General features: G+C 41.6%; 1 protein-coding gene across 2 annotated transcripts in view; it reads left to right on the plus strand.

Annotated features, from left to right (window-relative positions):
• The window catches only part of fbxw2 (F-box and WD repeat domain containing 2), a 41,826-nt gene extending 24,062 nt beyond the window's left edge, over window positions 1-17,764 (plus strand). For both annotated transcript variants that reach the window (XM_055659796.1, XM_055659795.1), the window contains 4 exons: window positions 2,889-3,022; window positions 6,960-7,046; window positions 10,264-10,433; window positions 17,047-17,764. In XM_055659796.1, coding sequence (XP_055515771.1) covers window positions 2,889-3,022; window positions 6,960-7,046; window positions 10,264-10,433; window positions 17,047-17,335 — 680 coding nt within the window. In that variant the 3' untranslated portion in view covers window positions 17,336-17,764. The remainder of the gene's footprint in view (window positions 1-2,888; window positions 3,023-6,959; window positions 7,047-10,263; window positions 10,434-17,046) is intronic.
• Window positions 17,765-22,929: the final 5,165 nt, after the last annotated feature.

Raw genomic sequence — 22,929 nt, forward strand, 5'->3', positions numbered from 1 at the left:
GGAATTCAGGTCTCTGTATAAATTCAATTCAAAAGTTAGGAAATAGAGGGGAGAAATAAAGAGAAAACAAAGAATAAACAATTAATTTTCATATATTGCAAGCTCATTCAATGCCATCCTATTTCATCTGATATGGACCATTTCATCAAAAGGGGGATATATATATAAATTAATAAATATAGCCTTACTTGATGTCAAGTATCCTGATAGGCTTTGGGAGAAATTTAAAAAACATAGCAAAATTCTGAACACAGGAAAATGAAGCTGCTAGTATCCTGGTGGCATAGCCTTGAAAAGAACACTGAGCTTCTCTAGTCAGATAAGAGACAAAACTTGGATGAGTGACTACTCGAAAGAACAAGGAGATCTGAGTAATCAGATAAGAGCCAGAACTTGGATGAGGAACAACTTGAAATAACCTTTTAAAATACCTTTTTAGAGAGCTTTTGGTTTTAACAAATACTAACCTTCGTACATTGAAAGAACACTAATACAAATAAAAAACAGGCAAAATATACATCAATTACACAAATTTATCCGAGAAGAGTTAGCCAAAGTGGCGCAGCCCCCCTCGTTTCCAAAAAAACTGTGCAAAACATTAGAGACGTCTCTCTGTATTAGTTTTACATTCCCCTTCCTTATCTGACAAAAGCCGTTCTGTTTAAAATAATCTTTGTTTCTATGGGATTCAATTTGCAGAATTACCAAGCTAGGAAATTCCCCTGGCAGATTTTGTGAACTAGGACTGGGAGGTTTGCAAAAGTCGTCTTCTGTTGGAGTGAGAATTTAAAATGAACAAAGGGAGTAGTTCAATGTAATGGTGGGCGAACTAATGACCAAAATGGGAGTGGTCTGAGCTGTGATTGGACAGTGATCCAGATTGTGATTGGCCACCTCCCCCTTCTAGAGACCGTGTCGCCATTGCCAGACATAGGGTCTCGAGAGGACCTCGCGAAGACTTACTAGTAACTGGCTTTGTTCTACGAACTCTTATCAGCGCTTTCATTCTCTGCCTTGGCCCTTATCTCCTATTCCTCTGCCCACTAGCATTCCATCTGAAGTACTTTCCTTTCTTTTAATAGTTCTGTCATTATTCCACAATTCAATTCCTCTTTTACAAGCAATTCATCGAACCACTTCCACCTACTTTTTTTCTCTCTCTCTCTCCCCTCTCCCCCTCTCTTCCCCTCCCCGGGGCAGGCTGCGAACACAGCTAGTCCCAGGGCGTGAGGAACCTGGGAACTGCAGCCAGTCCTGGGGCACGCAGGTGATGTTGCCGACCCCTGGACTAAACCAAACCCTTGATCCTGTCCCTTTTCTCAAAATTTAGCAGCTTAAATCGGAGGTGCATCTTTGACGCAGGTGCGTTTTCATTGCCGGGAAATACGGTACTTCTTGGCAAACTGTAACCTGGCCACACTATTTTTGTGGTTTGCATCTTGCAGTGTAGCCTCTGTATTTCTGTTCATGAAGTCTTCTGCGGATAGTGGTCATTGACAAATCCACACCTGACTCCTGAAGAGTGTTTCTGAGCTGTCAGACAGGTGTTTGGGGATTTTTCTTTATTATAGAGCAAATTCTTCTGTCATCAGCTGTGGAGGTCTTGGCCTGCCAGTCCCTTTGCGATTGGTAAGCTCACCAGCGCTCTCCTTTGTTTTTAATGATGTTCCAAACATTTGATTTTGGTAAGCTTAAGGTTTGGCCGATGTCTCTAACAATTTTATTCTTGTTTCTCAGTCTCACAATGGCTTCTTTGACTTTCATTGGCACAACTTTGGTCCTCATGTTGATAAACAGTAATAAAAGTTTCCAAAGGCGATGGAAAGACTGGAGGAAAGACTAGGTGCTGAGAGCTCTCTTACACCTGCATTAAGGAGGCAATTGAACACACCTGAGCAATTACAAACACCTGTGAAGCCATGTGTCCCAAACATTATGGTGCCATGAAATGGGGGGACTATGTATAAACACAGTTGTAATTTCTCCATGGTGAAACCAAAATGTATAAAAATGGCCTTTAATAAAATCTGACAATGTGCACTTTAACCACATGCGTTTTTTCTATTACAAATCTCAAATTGTGGAGTACAGAGGCTAATAGATAAATGATGGGTCTTTGTCCCAAACATTATGGAGGGCACTGTACCTCGTCTGGAAGCTCGATCCGTACACAAACCACCCTTTGTGTGAAAAAGGTACCCTTCAGATTTCTATTAAATCTTTTCCCCGTCACCTTAAACCTATGTCCTCTGGTCCTCGATTCCATTGCTCTGTAGGCATCTACCCAATCTATTCCTCTCATGATTTTATACACCTCTATAAGATCACCTCTATATTGATGGCGATCAGTAATTTTCTCTTTATAACAAAAATATTTTGAGATATTATATTGGCTGCAAGTGACACTAGGTGCAGTAAATCTAGTGGCTGTTTGTTAACTACACTTGAACATTCATAATATTTCATCTATTAAATTATTTTCATGGCTTACAGGCATCATTAACTTCCTTTAACCAAGTACACATTTTTCTATGCTGCCACTTGAGTTGTAAGTCACAAATCTGAACTGAATATGACCAGAAACTTTCTGATTATAATTCACATCACCATTGGACTACCTATAAAAAGGTCATGGGAAATGATGAATTCTTCCCAATTGTGAATAACTAAAAGATTAACTAATTATTGTCATTTAACTCAGTTGTTCATCCCTTGCCTTGGACTCCAAAGGTTCATTTCTATTCACTGCTAGTCTTCCTTGATAAAGGGATATTAGTAAAGATGCAGGGATTACAGGCACAAATGCTGCTGAAAGCATTATTTCAGAGCACATTACCTCATTTTGGTTTGTTTGTCAATGCTAACATCGTAAATTGATCTCTCTTTAGTTTTCAGTGTTGATTATAGTGACGAGCTGGATACACTGGTCAGTGGTTCTGCAGATTTCACTGTGAAGGTATGGTCGTTATCCACGGGAATATGCCTGAATACACTCACTGAACACACTGAATGGGTGACCAAGGTATTATGTGGCATCCTCTTTTTCATAACTTTTATTCATTCTGTTCTTGTATTAAATTTGTTGCAACGAGAAAATGATTGAGACGTGGGGAACTTCCATACAATGGTCGTAAAGATTTGCTTAGTCAAATGGCCTGTCCTAATGATCCGAGCATGAGTTCAAATCCCGCTACAACCTTTGAGGAATTTAAATTGTTCATTAAATAATGGCCACAGCATTATTATTAGTTCACTAACGTCCTCACGGGTAGGAATTATTTTTTTGTTCACCTAATCTGGTTTATATGTGACTCAACCCAGAGCACTAGTCGGATAGTAAAAATGGAGGTATGGTGGACAGTAAATAAGGTTTATCTACAAATTCCTGAACTATCCTGAGCAGCTTATGGAGTACATTGTTCATTCCACCCTGTTTTGCCTTGTTATGTCCCTGTCAATTTCCTGGTGCATCATTCACTTTGAAGAAGGCACAAACTGCTGGAGTAGCCCAGGGGGTCAGGCAGCATCTCTGAGAACATGGATAGGTGACGTTTTGGATCGGGGCCCTCCTTCAGAATGATTGGGGGGGGGGGGGGGGGGCGGGTGATGAAGAAAGTGAACAAAGGAGGTAGGTCCAGGACAAAGCTGGGCAGGTAATAGGCTTATACAGGTGAGGGGGGTGGATAAAAGCTTATTAAAAAGTTCAGACTTTAGAGATACAGCGTGGAAACAGGCCCTTTGGCCCACCAAGAGCCAGCGATGAAAAGGGAGAAGGTATGAGGCAAAATGATTCATTTTTAAGATCCCATTAACTGAGCCTATCCACCAACAGACAGAAGACAAGTTTATGTTGCCAAATGTGAAGGGTGGGATTTGAGATTCTAACTGTCAAGGACAATATTCCACCATGTATTCCTTGTATTTAATCTTCATCACCGCTGGCTTGCAACACCTTGATGAAAAATGCTTAGTAGATATATCAAATGAAAATTCACTTGCATCTCACCATTTACTAATGCTTAGTTATCTGAGACCTGGTGAGTGAACTTCATTACCACTCACGTCACGACATGCAAAGTCGACTAGCGAATTGGTGTTGTCAGTTGCAACAAACTTCCTGTTATTAATTTAGACAATTAGGGAATTTAGATGCTGAGGAAAACTAGATAATCATTGTATGGAATTCAATCTCAATTCTTGCCAAAGTGTTCATTAATGCGATTGCGACAAGTAATTGTATGTTTAATTAATTGGACATAGCTCCTTACATTCAAAACTCACCTCTCCCCATTGCACAAGCCCCGTTGTGGATTTTAACCACCTGCATTTTACATCTTCTAACATCTCCATGGCATTGCTGCCTCTCCACAGCTTGCAGTGATGGGCAGACCAGGGGCGGCACGGTGGCGCAGTGGTAGAGTTGTTGCCTTACAGCGTCAGACACCTGGATTTGATCCTGACTAAGGACGTGTTGCTTGTACGGACTTTGTGCATTCTCCCCGTAACCTGCGTGGGGTTTCTCCGGGTGCTCCGGTTTCCTCCCACATTCCAAAGATCTGTGGGCTTGTAGGTTAATTGGCTTCTCAAAAATTGTCCCTAGTGTGGAGGATAGTACAGTGGGTGGTTGCTGGTCAACGTGGACTCTGTGGGACAAAGGGCTTGTTTCCTTTCTGTATTTCTAAAACTAAAACTTGGATGTTTGTCAAAGCATTGTCTGTAAAACCATAGTGCTGGAGTTTATACACAGTGACCTTTTCAAAATGGAGGTTGATTGGATTTTTGATCTGTAGTTTTCCCATGATGAGCACGTCCCAATTTATACATGAATTAATTAAATAAAGTTGCTTGTTCGTGTGAGTTTCATTTACAAGACGTGTATAACTTGGTGACATCTTTGTGAATTATGTGATGTTTTACCACAATCTTTGCTTATAATCATAACATAAATTGTTCTGTTATACTTACAGAGCCCTTCATAATGTTTAGGACAAAGACCCATCATTTATTTATTTGCCTCTGTACTCCACAATTTGATCACGTGTGGTTAAAGTGCACATTGTCAGATTTTAATAAAGGCCATTTTTATACATTTTGGTTTCACCATGTAGAAATTTCAGCTGTATTTATACATAGCCCCTCCCCTCCCCCATTTCAGGGCACCATAATGTTTGCGACACAGCAATGTCATGTAAATGAAAGTAGTCATGTTTAGTATTTTGTTGCATATCCTTTGTTTGGGGCACATGGCTTCACTGGCGTTTGTAATTGCTCAGGTGTTTTTAATTGTCTCCTTAATGCAGGTATAAGAGAGCTCTTACCACCTCGTCTTTCCTCCAGTCTTTCCATCACCTTTGGAAACTTTTATTGCTATTTATCAACATGAGGACCAAAGTTGTGCCAATGAAAGTCAAATAAGCCATTATGAGACTGAGAAACAAGAATAAAACTGTTCGAGACATCAGCCAAACCATCAGCCAAGCTATATTTAAGAGGGAGTTAGATGTGGCCCTTGTGGCTAAAGGGATCAGGGGGTACGGAGAGAAGGCAGGTACAGGATACTGAATTGGATGATCAGCCCTGATCATATTGAATGGTGGTGCAGGCTTGAAGGGCCGAATGGCCTACTCCTGCACCTATTTTCTATGTTTCTATGTAACCTTAGGCTTACCAAAATCAACTGTTTGGAACATCATTAAGAAGAAAGAGAGCACTGGTGAGCTTACTAATCGCAAAGGGGTTGGCAGGCCAAGGAAGACCTCCACAGCTGATGACAAGAATTTTCTCTATAATAAAGAAAAATCCCAAAACACCTGTCCGACAGATCAGAAACACTCTGCAGGAATCAGGTGTGGATTTGTCAATGACCACAGTCCGCAAAAGACTTCATGAACAGAAATACAGAGGCTACACTGCAAGATGCAAACCACTGGTTAGCCACATAAATAGGATGGCCAGGTTACAGTTTGCCAAGAAGTACTTAAAAGAGCAACCACAGTTCCAGAGAAAGGTCTTGTGGACAGATGAGACGAAGATTAACTTATATCAGAGTGATGGCAAGAGCAAAGTATGGAGGAGAGAAGGAACTGCCCAAGGTCCAAAACATACCACCTCATCTGTGAAACACCGTGGTGGGTGTTAGGGCCTGGACATGTATGGCTGCTGAAGGTACTGGCTCACTTATCGTTATTGATGATACAACTGCTGATGGTAGTAGCATAATGAATTCTGAAGTGTATAGACACATCCTATCTGCTCATGTTCAAACAAATGCCTCAAAATTCATTGGCTGGCAGTTCATTCTACAGCAAGACAGTGATCCCAAACATACTGCTAAAGCAACAAAGGAGTTTTTCAAAGCTAAAAAATGGTCAATTCTTGAGTGGCCAAGTCAATCACCCGATCTGAACCCAATTGAGCGTGCCTTTTATATGCTGAAGAGAAATCTGAAGAGGACTAGCTCCCAAAACAAGCATAAACTAAAGATGGCTACAATACAGGCCTGGCAGAGCATCACCAGAGAGCGACTGGTGATATCCACAAATCGCAGACTTCAAGCAGTCATTGCATGCAAAGGATATGCAACAAAATACTAAACATGACTACTTTTATTTACATGACATTGCTGTGTCCCAAACATTGATTGTGGTGCCCTGAAATGGGGAGAATATGTATAAACACGGCTGTAATTTCTACATGGTGAAACCAAAATGTATAAAAATAGCCTTTATTAAAATCTGACAATGTGCACTTTAACCACATGTGATTTTTTTTCTATTACAAATCTCAAATTGTGGAGCACAGAGGAAAATAAATAAATGATGGGTCTTTGTCCCAAACATTATAGAGGGCACTGTATTATGGGCCTGAGGACCCAAACTCTGTTTTCTTAATTGTATAGTAATTCTGATGTTCCACTCCCTGACTACTTTCTGATTTGTTTTTCTTCTTGTTTAATATAGGTAGTTTTACAAGTCAGCCATGTAGAATCTGTGATGCACAAACCAGGAGACTATATTCTATTAAGTGCTGATAAATATGAAATCAAGGTAATTTTTTTTTAAGGAAATCTGCTCTCCCCTTATTTGTCTATACTATGTTGTTATGTTTCTCTTCTCTGGAGGAGTCCCTTAAGATCATTGTCTTTAAGTACAGATTTGATTCTGAAAACCCTTGACCATCAGATTTAACAGCAGCTTCACAACAGCCAGAGTTCAGGCTCCTGAACATTGTACAACACTAATCTCGACTATGAACTGTCTTTGGTCGCACTGAGGACTTCAGGCTTTTTTTTGCAGAGTTTTGGGGTTATCATTTGTTGTTTATTATATTATTTAAGTGTATTATGTTAATAAGCTCGTTATGCTGCTGCAAGTAATAATTTTGTTATTCTGTTGTCAGTGCAGAACACTCTTGACTCTTGATCCGACTTTTGACTCCTTCGTCCCACAATTGTAGTAGTGGCTAGGCCCCAAGCCTGATAGTTTCCTTACTAAATCTCTCTCTCGCTCTCTCTCTTTTTGTTTGCCATCTTCCTAATTTAAACGTACAAGAAAAATACGATAAGATTTCTTTACAGCATTTAAATGAAAGTAAATCGCGTTCTGATTTTGGTGATCAATGGGCAAACTCGAGTAGCAATATCGTCTTCATTGGAACCTGACTGTGTGTTGTCCCAATTTCAGCTCTGTATTTACGGGTGAGGCAATTATTTGTGAAAACCCAAACTGCATTTCTCTCTTGTCCTTGACATAAGGCAGCCTCTGTTTAATGAAGAACAAGTTTCACACTGAATGCAAATTATCAAATATACGCTCTGCAGTTTTCCGGCTGCTTTGGTTTACATTCTACCCTACATCTCTATGGTTGCAAGTATAATGTGTGATAAATGTTTTTGGTACTGGGATGTGACTGCTTTGTTACTGATTCTGATTGACGTAGTGGCTGATGAAAACATCGCTGCATGAATGGAATGAGTCAATAGTATTGTGATTCAGCTGCTTGCATCTCAATTCATGCTACTTGTTGATCTGTGTACTCCTGGACTTTGCTATCTATTAAGGATGTTAAAGGGCCTGTCCCACTTGCCGTTTTTTTTCGCCGACTGTCGGCATCATTGACTGACGTATCAGGTCATCGAAAAAGTCGCGGCGTGGTGACCTATTGACGCGCGGTGTTTCCTCAAGTGTCGCAGCATTTTTTTTTGTCGCCGCTGGATTTTGAAATGTTCAAAATCTTTCGGCGATCCTGATACGTCAGTCATAGACGCCGGCAGTCGCCGAAAAATCGACAAGTGGGACAGGCCCTTAAGTCTCAAGGTTCTAGAGCTCAGGAGGTGGACATTCATTTCATGTTATGAAACCCAGTTCCATGTTATTTATTTATTTGTTATTGGTTTCTTTGTCAAACATATATTAAGGCTGGTAAAGCTGCCACCTCAGCGTGCAAGATCTGGGTTCGATCTTGACCTCGGGTGCTGTCCTTGTGGAGTTTGCATGTTCTCCCTGTGATGACATGAGTTTCCTCTGGGTGCTCTGTTTTCCTCCCACATCTCAAAGACATCCGGGTTTTAAGTTAATTGACCCTCTGTAAAAGTGCCTTTACTGTTTAGGGAATGGTTGCGAAAGTGGTACAACATAGAACTTGTGTGAAAGGGTGATGGATGACCAGTGTGGACTCAGTGGGCCGAAGGGTCCGTTTCAATGCCACATCTCTAAACTAACAAAGTAAACTTAGTTCATTCTACAAGTTGCTGCTTATTCTACATTTATATTTCACCCTTTATTGTGGTGATAATCTACAGGAAATGTTTAAAACTTCTCAGCATCCTTTTGATTTTGCCATTTGCTGTCAAGGTTCTCTGGTTATGATTGCCATGCACTGGAAAGAAGTGTCTCTTTACTTCTGTTAATATCAGATATATCCCAGAACATTGTGGGAAACCAGAGAGGAAAGTTATGAGTCGTCTTTAAACACAGGAGAGGTGCTGGAAGACTGGCGGGTGGCAAATATTGTACCAATATTCAAGAAGGACTGCAGGAAAAAAACTGGGAACTATAGGCCAGTGAGCTTAACATCTGTAGTTAGAAAGTTACTAGATTCGGAGGGATAGGATATACAGGCATTTAGAACTACAAGGGCTGATTGGGGACAGTCAACGTGGGTTTGGAAGTGGGAGGTTGTGTCTCACAAATGTAATTGAGTTTTTGAAGACACGACCAAAAAGGTCGATGAGGACAAAGCTGTAGATGTATATATGGACCAGCAAAAAATTTGACAATGTTCCGCATGGTCGGCTGCTCAGGAAAGTTAGATTGTATGGGATCCAAGGAGAGATAACTGAATGGATAGAAAATTGGCTTCATGGAAGGAAGCAGAGGGTGATGGTGGAAGGTTGCTACTCGGACCGGAGACCTGTGACTAGTGGTGTGCCTCAGGGTTCGGTGCTGGGCCCATTAATGTTTTCATCTACATCAATGATTTGGATGAGAACATACAGGGCAAGATTAGCAAGTTTGCTGATGATACAAAAGTGGGTGTTTTGATAGATAGTGAAGATGGTTGTGAAAAATTGCAGCAGAATCTTGATCGATTGGCCGGGTGGGCTGAAGAATGGTTGATGGTATTTAATACAGATAAATGCGAGGTGTTGCATTTTGGGATGTCCAACATGGGCAGGACCTGCACAGTGAATGGTAGGGCTCTGTGGAGGGTTGTGAAGCAGAGGGATCTAGGAATATAGGTGCCTGGTTCCTTGAAGGTGGAGTCACAGGTAGATAGGGAGGTCAAAAAGGCATTTGGCACATTGGCCTTCATCAGTCAGAGTATTGAGTATAGACTTTAGGAGGTCATGTTGCAGTTGATATAAGACGTTGGTGAGGCCACATTTAAAGTATTGTGTTCTGTTCTGGGCACCATGTTATAGGGAAGATGTTGTCAAGCTGGAAAAGGTACAGAGAAGATTTACGAGGTTGTTGTCGGAACTCGAGGGTCTGAGCTATAGGGAGAGGTTGAGTAGGCTGGGTCTCTACACAGAAAGGTCAGTGGGAACGGGAAGGGGAGTTAATGTAGTTAGCAACCAGGAGATGCAGTCGTCCTTGGCGGACCAAGTGCAAGTGTTCAGTTGAATGGTGTTCAGAGCCTTCCTTGGACTAGTTAGGGTAACTTGGTCATTCCATCATTTTGGTGTCCCTAAGCATATATATTCATCTGTTATAATACAGTGGTCCTTGTAATAATCAAATGCATGTCACTGTCTACCTGCAGGTTTGGCCGATTGGGAGAGAGGTCAACTGCAAGTGTTTGAAGACACTTGCCGTATCGAACGACCGAAGCATATGTCTACAACCAAGAGTACAATTTGATGGCAAGCACATTGTTTGTGCATCTGATTTAGGATTGTATCAGTGGGACTTTGCCAGCTACGATATTATACGGTATTGTGCACTGATATTTTGTTATTGTCAAAAATGGTCAAGGGATTTAATGAATGTCTTGTTATTCAGCTATGGGACCATTGTTACTGCAGCACAAGTCACTCAGAAAATGACTTGAGAATGACACATTCTGAAAAATTCGAGATACCAACAAAATAGTGACTGAATATTTGTATAAATGTCAGTTCAGAAATATAGAATCATTTTCTTTGTCACTGAAGTAAAAGTGAAACCTGATATGCTGTCCTACAGGGAAACAATGCTGAAGGATTGAAAAGAAGAAATAGCTGCTAGATTTTACAATCCTAAAAATCCTACAATCCTACAATCCTAGAAATGCGATATAATGCTAGGTTAGAATAGAACTGCAGATAGGGATAATCTTTCAGTGTGAGGAATACTTGATAAATTTCTAGGCAACTTGATTATTAAAATTCTACTTTCATTATTTCCCTGACATTGCAACAATTCAAGTTGAATTTTAGTGAAATCTTTAGAAATATTGTCAAACCTCTTGAGCGGAAAAGGCTTGGTCCCATAGAAATTTCAAGCCAAGTTCATTATTCCTTTGGATTGCACTTTTTACTTGAAAATCACAGTAAATAACGTGGCATATGTAATGAAGAAAGTGTCTGAAGGAGGGTCCTGTACCGAAACGTCACCTATCCATGTTCTCTAGATATACTTGCCTTACAAGCTGAGTTACTCCAACACTTTGTGTCTAGCCCTTGCATATGGGTGTTACCGTAAATAAGGGTAAATAAATGACATGAGTGGCCAAATTTGAAAGTTATTAAATCATAATGAAATACCACAGCATTAAACATGAGCCGACCTGTGATCTTTTTGAAGGTAGACAAAAATGCTGGAGAAACTCAGCGGGTGGCAGCATCTATGGAGCGAAGGAATAGGTGGCGTTTCGGGTCGAGAGCCTTCTTCTGAACCGTGGCCTATTCCTTCGCTCCATAGATGCTGCCTCACCCGCTGAGTTTCTCCAGCAATTTTGTGTACCTTCGATTTTTCCAGCGTCTGCAGTTCCTTCTTAAACATATGATCCTTTTGAACTAATTTGTGATCACAATCGACAAAATTTGGCCAAAATGTAACACTTTCAAAATTTGAAGCAAAAAAACTAGGAGAAAAAATGTGTTTATGACATATGGGACACCGTCTCAAATACTGATTTCTAAGCTCACTTACAAAATGTCGGCACATAACCCACCACGAGGCCCGTCCTTCACGCCAGGGTCATTATAATCGCATTGTTTGAATTTTAAAGAAAATCGAGACGAGTGCAAAAATAAAACGTTATAGGATTGATGACATTAGACAACGGGAGGGACTAGAGAATGAGACATCGATAAAAAGGTTGAGCAAACTAGATGTTTGTCATGATTTTAAGTTCTATTCATTATTAAGTATTTCAATGGAAAGCTTAAACACAAAATATAAACTATTAAAAAGAAACAATAAATATAAAAACGGGTACTCTGCTTTTAATTCACACGTGACCAATTGGACTGCTACTGCTGAAATAACCTGGGACATCAGCAAACCATCTAATCGAGTGATAAATGATGAAAATCACAAGCATAATCAGAATTTCGCTTATGTGGTTATTTAATTGAAAAATTAATGTAATCTTTCTGGTATAAATTAGCCTAAGGATTTGATGAAATCCTGCTTGAAAAATGTCACAAAAAAAGGCAAGAAAACACAGGGACATATCTGATATTTTTCTTTGTAAAAACAGATTTATTTATTTTTGCCTCATCTCATTAGTTTGGCTGTACACCATGATCTACACTACTTAAAATACAGGATATGAAACAATGGGAATATTACATTAAAAATTGGAAAACAACCTTGAAGTTTGGAGACCAGTTTCACTACTGAGTGCTGTATTTACGGAAACACCCATGTAGAAGTTTTAAAATCAGTCAATTAGTTTGTCCATTTTTTCTCATGTAACTCTACCATCATTGTCATCGGCTCTGTTTGCTGTCATATTCTTATCTGGCTTTTCCATGCATCTGTAATCTTCACCTCAGCCAGTTCCAACTGCTTAGTTTAGTTAATTTGTAGTTTAAAGATACAGCGTGGAATCAGGCCCGTCTGTCCACAGAGACTGCGTCGATAAACACTACCGACACACACACTAACACCACACACACACACACACACACACACACACACACACACACACACACTCACACACACACACACACACACATACACAGACACATAGACACACACACACACACACACACACACATTCACACCTTTCGGTCTGAACCCCCCCCCCCCCCCCCCCCCCATACACACCAACACAATTAACCTACAAACCTGTATGTCTTTGGAGTATGGGAGGGAAACCGGAGCACCCGGACAAAGCCCACATAGATAGATAGATCCTTTCTTGTCATTCACACCTTTCGGTCTGAACGAGATTATGTTGCCTGCAGTCATACACAGAATCAATAATAACAAAACGTACAATAAACATAAATTAAACATCCGCCACAGTCAGTTCACCAAGCACATCCTCACTGTGATGGAGGCAAAGTCTTAGTCTCCGTCTCTACCCTCCTTGTTCTCCCTCCCCGCTGAGGCATGGTCATGAACATGGTCATGGGGAGAACGAACAGACTCTCTACCGCTGCGCCACCGCGTTGCCAAAAGTATATACTCTGATCATTCTTTGTGAAGAGTTTTCTTAATTCCGTACTTGACTTGCAATTTGTATTTGATTTTGTGCTGACTGTATTTATGAAAGAAATTTGTGCAAGAATGGCCTGAGCTAAAACATTTCCTGTTCCTCCATAGTTCTTCCTAACCTCCAATATTTTCTATTTTCTATTTTAGATTTTATCAGCTGCAATATCTTGCTCTTCATATATTCTGTTCATTGCCTTGTTACTGATTTACTGCCATTTTGTGGGAAACATTCAAAGGGATGGTAACCACTTGATTTTTCAGACATAGACACAAAATGCTGGAGTAACTCTGCGGGTCAGGCAGCATCACTGGAGAAAATGGATAGGTGTAGTTTTAGGTCGGGACTCTTCTTCAGACTGGTATTTCATATTTCATATGTCCTGCCACCACATCAAGCATTCCCAAGTTACAGTCAAGAGTGTTTAATTGTCATTTGTATTGACAACAGAACATAATGTTTACAGCAGCATAATGTTTGTAAAAGCAATACTCATAGATATAATAATCAAAAATCAATAAATTAATGAGTGTATAAAAATCATGAGAGGAATAGATCGGGTAGCTGGCCAGAGTAGGGGAATCGAATACCCGAGGATATAGGTTTAAAGTGAAGGGGCAAAGGTTTAATAGGAATCTGAGGGGTAACTTATTCACACAAAGGGTGGTGGATGTATGGAACAAGCTGCCAGAGGAGGTGGTTGAGGCTGGGACTATCCCAACATTTAAGAAACTGTTAGACAGGTACATGGATAGGATAGGTTTGGAGCAATATGGGCCAAATGCAGGCAAATGGGACTAGTGTAACTGGGACATGTTGGCCAGTGGGCAAGTTTGGGCCGAAGGGCCTGTTTCCACACTGTATTACTATGAAATTAATAACCCCAATGCAAAAAATGCCAGACCACCAGTTGTGGGAAAATCAGTGGGGGATCTGTATCACCGTATGATTTTCTGCAAATTTTGTTTTCATTGACAGTTATAGAGGCATTTCAGGGCATTTCCTGTCATAAAAGATTCTGTATAAACCCAAGGTAGACACAAAATGCTGGAGAAACTCAGTGGGAGAGGCAGCATCTGGAGAGAAGGAATTTGCAACGTTTCGGGTCGAGACCCTTCTTCAGACTGAATAAACCCAGATGGGGATGGCAATAATTTAAAAATTGGCGAATTCTAACATTGTTAACCATATAACCATATAACAATTACAGCACGGAAACAGGCCATCTCGGCCCTACAAGTCCGTGCCGAACAAATGTTTTTTCCCCTTAGTCCCACCTGCCTGCACTCATACCATAACCCTCCATTCCCTTCTCATCCATATGCCTATCCAATTTATTTTTAAATGACCAATGAACCTGCCCCCACCACTTCCACTGGAAGCTCATTCCACACCGCTACCACTCTCTGAGTAAAGAAGTTCCCCCTCATATTACCCCTAAACTTCTGTCCCTTAATTCTGAAGTCATGTCCTCATGTTTGAATCTTCCCTATTCTCAAAGGGAAAAGCTTGTCCACATCAACTCTGTCTATCCCTCTCATCATTTTAAAGACCTCTATCAGGTCCCCCCTTAACCTTCTGCGCTCCAGAGAATAAAGACCTAACTTATTCAACCTATCTCTGTAACTTAGTTGTTGAAACCCAGGCAACATTCTAGTAAATCTCCTCTGTACTCTCTCTATTTTGTTGACATCCTTCCTGTAATTGGGCGACCAAAATTGTACACCATACTCCAGATTTGGTCTCACCAATGCCTTGTACAATTTTAACATTACATCCCAGCTTCTATACTCCATGCTCTGATTTATAAAGGCCAGCATACCAAAAGCTTGTTCATTTGTTTTTACTTGTCAAGAGTTAGAACGTAGTAGAGTGCAGCACAGAAACAGGCCCTTCAGCCCACAATATCGATGCTGAAAGTGATGCTGATACAAACTACTCTCGTATAACTAAAACAAAATGTTATTCACGTTATTCCCTTTATCATGTATCTGAACACTGTGAATGGCTCGATTGTAATCATGCGTAGGAAAGAACTGCAGATGCTGGTTTAAATCGAAGATAGACACAAAATGCTGGAGTAACTCAGCGGGACATGCAGCATCTCTGGAGAGAAGGTATGGGTGACGTTTCGGGTCGAGGCCCTTTGAGGGCCTCGACCCGAAACGTCACTCATTCCTTCTCACCAGAGATGCTACCTGTCCCACTGAGTTACTCCAGCATTTTGTCTCCCTTCGATTGTAATCATGCATTGTCTTTCCGCTGACTGGTTTGTACACAAAATCTTTTCACAGTACCTCTGTACACGTGACAATAAACTAAACTCATACTCAGATGCCATAACATGATCCATATCTCTCCATTCCCTGCATATCCATAATTCCGACGCCTCTTAAACGCCATGGCCTCCACCACCGCCCCTGGCAGTGTGTTCTAGACACCCACCACTGTGTGTGTAAAAATAAACCACCATTGACCTTCAAATCTCCTTTAAACATTGTCTCTGTCACCTTAAACCTTTGCCCTCTCATCTTTGACATTTCCACCACGGGGAGAAGGGTTCTGACAGTCCACCCTATTTATGCCACTCACAATCTAAAGGGCCTGTCCCACGAGCATGCGATTGCATGCGGCAAGCACGACCGTACGGCCTCGCGGAGCCGGTCCCACTTCGAACGCCGGAGCCGTATGGAGTTGTGCGGAGCTGGTCCCGACATCGCACGGGGCTCTGAAAAACTGACACTGTTCAAAAATTCCGCGCGGCAACGGCCTGCCGGCCCGCAGCCGCATTGAGGCCGTGCGCACCGCCTCGATGGGAGTACGCACCGTCTCGACGCCGTAAGCAGCGCCTTGACGGCGTACACCTAGCGCGAACCTCCCGCGGACTTCGCTCAAACTTCACGTCAACTCGTACGGGAGCACTCGACCTCCCCGCTTCCGGTTTGGTCGCGCTTGCCGCATGCAGTCGCATGCTCGTGGGACAGGCCCTTTATAATCATCTGTCAGGTCTCCCAACAACCTCCAGTATTCTGGAGAAAACAATCCAAGCCTGCCTGACCACTCCTTATAGCAAATACCCCTGTAATCCTGGTATAATTCTGGTAAAACTCAGCGGGTGAGGCAGCATCTATGGAGCGAAGGAATCCTTCTTTAGACTGAAGAAGGATTCAGTCTGAAGAGGAGGCCTCGACCCGAAACGTTGCCTATTTCCTTCGCTCCATAGATGCTGCCACACCCGCTGAGTTTCTCCAGCATTTTTGTCTACCTTAGATTTTCCAGCATCTGCAGTTCCTTCGTGAACATAATTCTGGTAAATGTCTGTGCTCTTTCCAAAGCCTTCACGTCCTTGGGGAGACCAGAACTTTATGCAATACTCCAAATATCCTTTTAAAGCTGCATCATGACTTCTGACTCATGATTCATTGCCCCCAACCCATGAAGGCAAGCATACCATATGCCTTCTCAATTACTCTGTCTGTGCATGTTGCCACTTCGAAAGGGCGATGGACTTGGACCCCAAAATCCCTCTGTACATTGTTGATGTTAAGCATCATCCCATTCATTCAATGATACTTCATTGTCACATGTACCTAGGTGCAATGAAATGCTTTGTTTTAAATACAGTCATGCAGCAGACCTCACCCAGGAGGTACACAAGAGTCGCCACATTTCTGGCGCAGACAGTTACAAAAGTTCACTGAACAATCCTATCTTCTGCCCCCCCCTCGCCAAACCTTCCTTCTCAGCGTTTCCCCGCCGCATCTCCCTTGCATCTCGACATCTCCCACAGGGACCCCCCCCTTCCTTCTCGACTCCGTCCTCCTTTCCCCTTGCATTCTCTGCCTCTCGTTGCCCCTGAATCCAGCTTTACCCGTGTACCCTTTTTCTACTTCACAGAGTCATCCGAACCCCTGATTCTACGAACCTTTCCCTACTGAGCCTGGGAGAAGTCTTTGCTCTGCTCTTTGACAGCCGTTACCTGTACATAATGGACCTAAGGACCGAGCGAGTGGTGGGCCGGTGGCCCCTGCCTGCGTACAGGAAGTCCAAGAGAGGCTCGAGCTTTCTGGCGGGGGAGACGGCCTGGCTGAGTGGACTGAACGGCAAGAATGACTCCGGCTTGGTTTTTGCCACAAGCATGCCGGATCATAGTATTCATTTGGTCCTGTGGAGGGAGAATGGATGAGAAGGCACGGCAGCCGATGGCCGTGTACTGCTTGTGCTGCTGACGTTTGTGAGAATGCAGAATCTTTGCACCAACCAAAGACGCACAGACCAGGCATTCTCCCCTGTACTGTACAGTTGATTGCCTTTATTTTTTTTTAAAAAGTCAAATGAAACCAGCATGTTTGAAAATTATTTTTACACATTAAATCTGTTTGCTTGCATATTGATGTATCGATACAGGAAGGGAAGGAAAAAGAATGTTAAATTAAACATGGCACTGTTTATAAATTTATAATGAGCCACGGGTTGAAGATTATGCTTGACAAGCACATTTCAACATAATTAATGTATTGTTTGCAGTATTTTGAACATTCCCTGACTGCCTTCATTTCTTCTGCACCTGAAAGTATAGAACACATTACTTTTTTATATAAATATTTCCATTCTGGATTTTGCCTTAATGCTTTTATGAGTGGTTGCTCGCGATGAGCCTGTTTATAGACCATTAGGTAGGTACTTTAAATTTCTCCACATTTTATATTTTATTATAGTCAGTATTTACAATGATATTTTTATTGATATTTGCCCCACATTGTCACAAGTGTTACTTATCTTCAATACATTCTTTCTGATGAAATAGTTGGAAACTTGCTTGGCTACTTGCCTCATTTGCGTTAAAGGTTCCATATTTATAATCTTACAAACAGTGCAGTGATGATGCAGACACACGGGACTGCAGATGCTGGTTTGCAAAGAAAGACGCAAAGTGCTGGAGTAACTCAGCGGGTCAGGCAGAGGTCTCGACCCGAAAAACGTCACTTATTCTTTTTTCTCCAGAGATGCTGCGTGACCCGCTGAGTTACTCCAGCATTCTGTGTCCATCCTAGATCGCTTGAGTTGCTAAGCAACGGCTCATTTAAGTCTAGACAGTGGGAATTGCAAAGTAGACAAGTTATGCTAAACCCAAATTGAACATTGCTTTGATAACAGAAGAATATTGCGTACATTTCCAACTGCAGTGCAGAGAATATTTTCAATGATGATATCTCAAAAATGTGGGGATATGTATCGGGAGAAATGAACTGGGTCTCATTTCTCTCAAAGGCTGAGAGGTGTGCAAGTGAAGGTTTTTAAAATGAAGGGTTAAATGGAGTGGATACAGAGAATGTAAATTGATTACTCCATTTTCTAACATCATAAGCATGACTTGTCCAAAAATAAACTGGGTGTAAAATGCATTTTAAAAGATTGAGGCATGATGGTTCTAAATATTTTTTTAAAATTGCATGTAGATTTTGATGAAAATGTCCTATTGCGTGGATTAACAGTAATCTATGATTCTGGTGTACGGTTTATAGTAATACTAGTTTCTAGGCAGTTTTGTTAGAAATCAATTACCCCTCTTTGGGAGATGTTGCTGCAAAATAACCATCAGATTATTGCCAAGTAATAATGAAAGATATTATATTTTTTGTAATTTAAGTGTTTAAAATGAAATTGCATTCCAAACAGTGTAACATCCAAGCATTCAATTGCGATTTACTCACAGTCGAACAAGCAATGAATGACAATTAAGGACATTTAGAAGGGCAACTGAAACTTTCAGCACACTACCAGAGGTTATGACATCTTATTTTGTGGCTTAACAATGACAGCGAAAGGCTTGGATAGAGTGGATGTGGAGAGGATGTTTCCCCTAGTGGGAGAATCTAGTACTTGAGGTCATAGCCTCAGAGTTAAAAGTCGTTTCTTTAGGAAGGAGATGAGGAGGAATTTCTTTAGTCAGAGGGTGGTAAATCTGTGGAATTCTTTGCCAGAGCAGGCTGTGGAAGCCAAGTCAATGGATATTTTTACGGCAGTGGTAGATAGATTTTTGATTAGTACGGGTGTTAGGGGTTGTGGGGAGAAGGGAGGAGAATGGGGTTAGAAACATAGAAAATAGGTGCAGGAGTAGGCCATTCGGCCCTTCGAGCCTGCACCGCCATTCAATATGATCATGGCTGATCATCCAACTCAGTATCCTGTACCTGCCTACGCTCCATACCCCCTGATCCCTTTAGCCACAAAGGCCACATCTAACTCCCTCTTAAATATAGCCAATGAACTGGCCTTAACCACCTTCTGTGGCAGAGAATTCCAGAGATTCATCACTCTGTGTAAAAAATGTTTTTCTCATCTCAGTCCTAAAAGATTTCCCCCTTATCCTTAAACTGTGACCCCTTGCTTGGACTTCCCCCAACATCGGGAAAAATCTTCCTGCATCTAGCCTGTCCAACCCCTTAAGAATTTTGTACGTTTCTATAAGATCCCCCCTCAATCTTCTAAATTCTAGCAAGTACAAGCCGAGCCTATCCAGTCTTTCTTCATATGAAAGTCCGGACATCCCAGGAATCAGTCTGGCGAACCTTCTTTGTACTCCCTCTATGGCAAGAATGTCTTTCCTCAGATTAGGACCAAAACTGTAGGCAATACTCCAGGTGTGGTCTCACCAAGACACTGTACAACTGCAGTAGAACCTCCCTGCTCTTATACTCAAATCCTTTTGCTATGAATGCTAACATACCATTCGCTTTTTTCACTGCCTGCTGCACCTGCATGCCTACTTTCAATGACTGGTGTACCATGACACCCAGGTCTCGTTGCATCTCCCCTTTTCCTAATCGGCCACCATTCAGATAATAGTCTATCTTCCTGTTTTTGCCACCAAAGTGGTTAGAAGGGAGAGATAGATCAGCCATGATTGAATAGGAGAGTAGACCTGATGGCCTAATTCTGCTTCCCTTCATTTATGACCTGATATGTCAATTGTTCATTGGTATTTGTGCCTTCCACATTATGATGCACAAACTTACACCTGAAGACAGATTGTTTACACATGCCTTGGTGATGCGTAGGGACGACAATGCAAAGATGAACTATTTATTTTGATGCATCCAATTTAAAGTCGTCACCTCATAAATTGAAATTAGCTTAATGATGTAAATGGAAAACAGATGCAGTTAAGACGAGGTTAATTGATTTGGCCACATGGCACAAGGTGTAATGTCTATTTATTTCAGTAGTATATGCTTCCAAGTAGTCTGGACTTTTGGATTTTGCAACAAAAAAAATCCTTGGAGAAGTTAGTTCATTTTCATTCCTTCCGAGGTATTTACTCTGGCGAAAGTTGGCCTTGCACGTAATTGTACAGTTTTGGTTTGCAAAAGGCCTTGTACTGTGGTCTGCAGGTTACGAATTGATTACTCAACTTGCAGGTGGATTTGCCCTAAACAAGTTCAAGAGAAAGGTATGTACACAATATACTTCAGTGCATTAACATGAATGAGAATGTAAAAGAAAACATGGTATTAGTCCAAGGTAGACAAAAATGCTTGAGAAACTCAGCGGGTGAGGCAGCATCTATGGAGCAAAGAAACCACTGCTTCATTTAGCATTTTAGAAAATGTGCTCTGTTTTTAACAGTAGAATGTATTTTTAAAATTAGTTTTTTAAAGTATTTCTGTGGCTATGTTCTGACCATGCAAAAGCAGGATATTTCTCCAGAGATGCTGCCTGATCAGCTGAGTTACTGCAGCATTTTGTGTCTATCTTAATAGCAGGTTAGTGCTGTAGTAATCTCAAAACATTGAGGAGTTTGGATGATCTTTACAAGTGAATAATTGAATAAGCTGAAACCTGTGCAGGATTAAATATTTAAGAAGGAACTGCAGATGCTGGAAAGTCAAAGTAAGACAAAAGTGCTGGATAAATTCAGCGGGTGCGGCAGCATCTATGGAGCAAAGGAAATAGGCAACATTTCGGCCCGAAACGTTGCATATATTTCCTTTGCTCCTTAGATGCTGCCGCACCCGCTGAGTTTTTCCAGCATTTTTGTCTACCCAGGATTAAATCTTACATGGTCAGATCCCTAAATGCGGAAAAATATTTGGAATTTCGAATCTTTGTAAATCAACGCCAAATTTGTTTTTAAAAATTGCTTCTGCAAAGTGATTTTGTTGAAGGTTTTGCTGAGGGTAAAGAAATCAAAGTTTGCTGATGTAAATCGAAGTTATGGTGAGACTGAAGGGCCTGTCCCACTTACGCGATCTTTACAGGCGACTGCCGGCATCCCTCATAGGTCGCCAAAATTTTCAACGTGTTGAAAATTCAACGGCGACCAGAAAGACGCTACGACTCTTTGGAGACCTTTCACAATCATAGAAGACCTCTCATGACCATACAGTCGACCCCTGGCGACATGTCGCGGGTGACCTCTCACGACCATACAGCCTGTGGTCTCCTATGGTCGTGAGATTTCTCCAAAGAGTCGTGGCATCCTTCTGGTCGCCACTGAATTTCCAACATGTTGAAAATTTAGGCGACCTATGTCGGTTGCTGGCAGTCGCCCGTAAAGTGGGACAAGCCCTATAACTGAGATGAACAATTTATTAATTGTAAGAATATTATCACTTGCATTGTGAGTGTCACTGGCAGGCAAGCCCAAAGCAAAACCATGCTAGCATAGTTTGTTCAGTGGTTGGAAAAATGCTTACTATATATATTTTTGTCCTCCTTTTCCCAGCGCAGTTTTGACAACGCCCACCTCCACCCTTATTTGGGAGACCCCCATTACAGGTAAGTGGTGCTTATCTCTGCTTTAACCATGTTTTAATTAGAGACTGGCACCATTGAATTGCTACCTGGTGACAGAGAAACGGAGAACATAGGTGCAGGAATAGGCCATTCGGCCCTTCGAGACATAGTGATAGCTCTGTCGAGCCATGGGCACATGCAGAAGTCATTGTGATCACCTGGGGGATGTACTCTTGTTCATTGTCCATCCAAGGTGGGTCTTTTCCTGGATGGTAAAAATGCAATAAATGATATGCCCCAGTCAGTGCTAGAGCCTCAACTTTTCCCAATTTATATTAATTAATCGATAGAGTAGATACATACGAACGAGTCCTTTACCCAGAAAAAGGAAATCAAGAACATAGTTTTAGGGTGAGAGGGGAATGGTTTAATAGGAGCTTGAGGGGCAACTTTCTCACACAGACGATAGTGGAACAAGCTGCCAGAGGTGATAGTTGAGGCAGGTACCATAACAACATTAAGAAGCTATTTGGGCAAGTACATGTATAGGAAAGGGCTAGAGTTCCGATGCAGCATTTGGCTCCTGATACTGGAGGTGAGTGAAGGCACTGGACAATGTAATTTTGAAAGATTGGATGAGGGTGAGGGTTGTATTCAGCAAGGGGCTTCTTTCTTGCTCTTCCTTTGTATCCTTGTCTAAAGGAAACACATAATTGGAATATCAATGGGGTGGCTAATCTCTAAATCTGCCTGAGCTGCCACCTTCTGTATTTTATTTAGCAATGTTATCCAGTCTATTTGGCCCAACTTCCACGATAGGTTTAGATTTATTATTGTCACGTGTGTCGAGGTACAGTGAAAAACTTTGTTTTGTATGCGATCCAATCATACTCGATAATACAATACGTAAATACAACCAAGTCAAACTCAAGTACTGTGTAGGAAAGAACTGCAGATGCTGGTTTAAATCGAAAGGTAGACACAAAATGCTGGAGTAACTCAGCGGGCCAGGCAGCATCCCTGGAGAGAAGGACTGGATGA

The sequence above is a fragment of the Leucoraja erinacea genome, chromosome 31 (assembly GCF_028641065.1).
Source record: "Leucoraja erinacea ecotype New England chromosome 31, Leri_hhj_1, whole genome shotgun sequence".
Lineage (NCBI taxonomy): Eukaryota > Metazoa > Chordata > Chondrichthyes > Rajiformes > Rajidae > Leucoraja > Leucoraja erinaceus.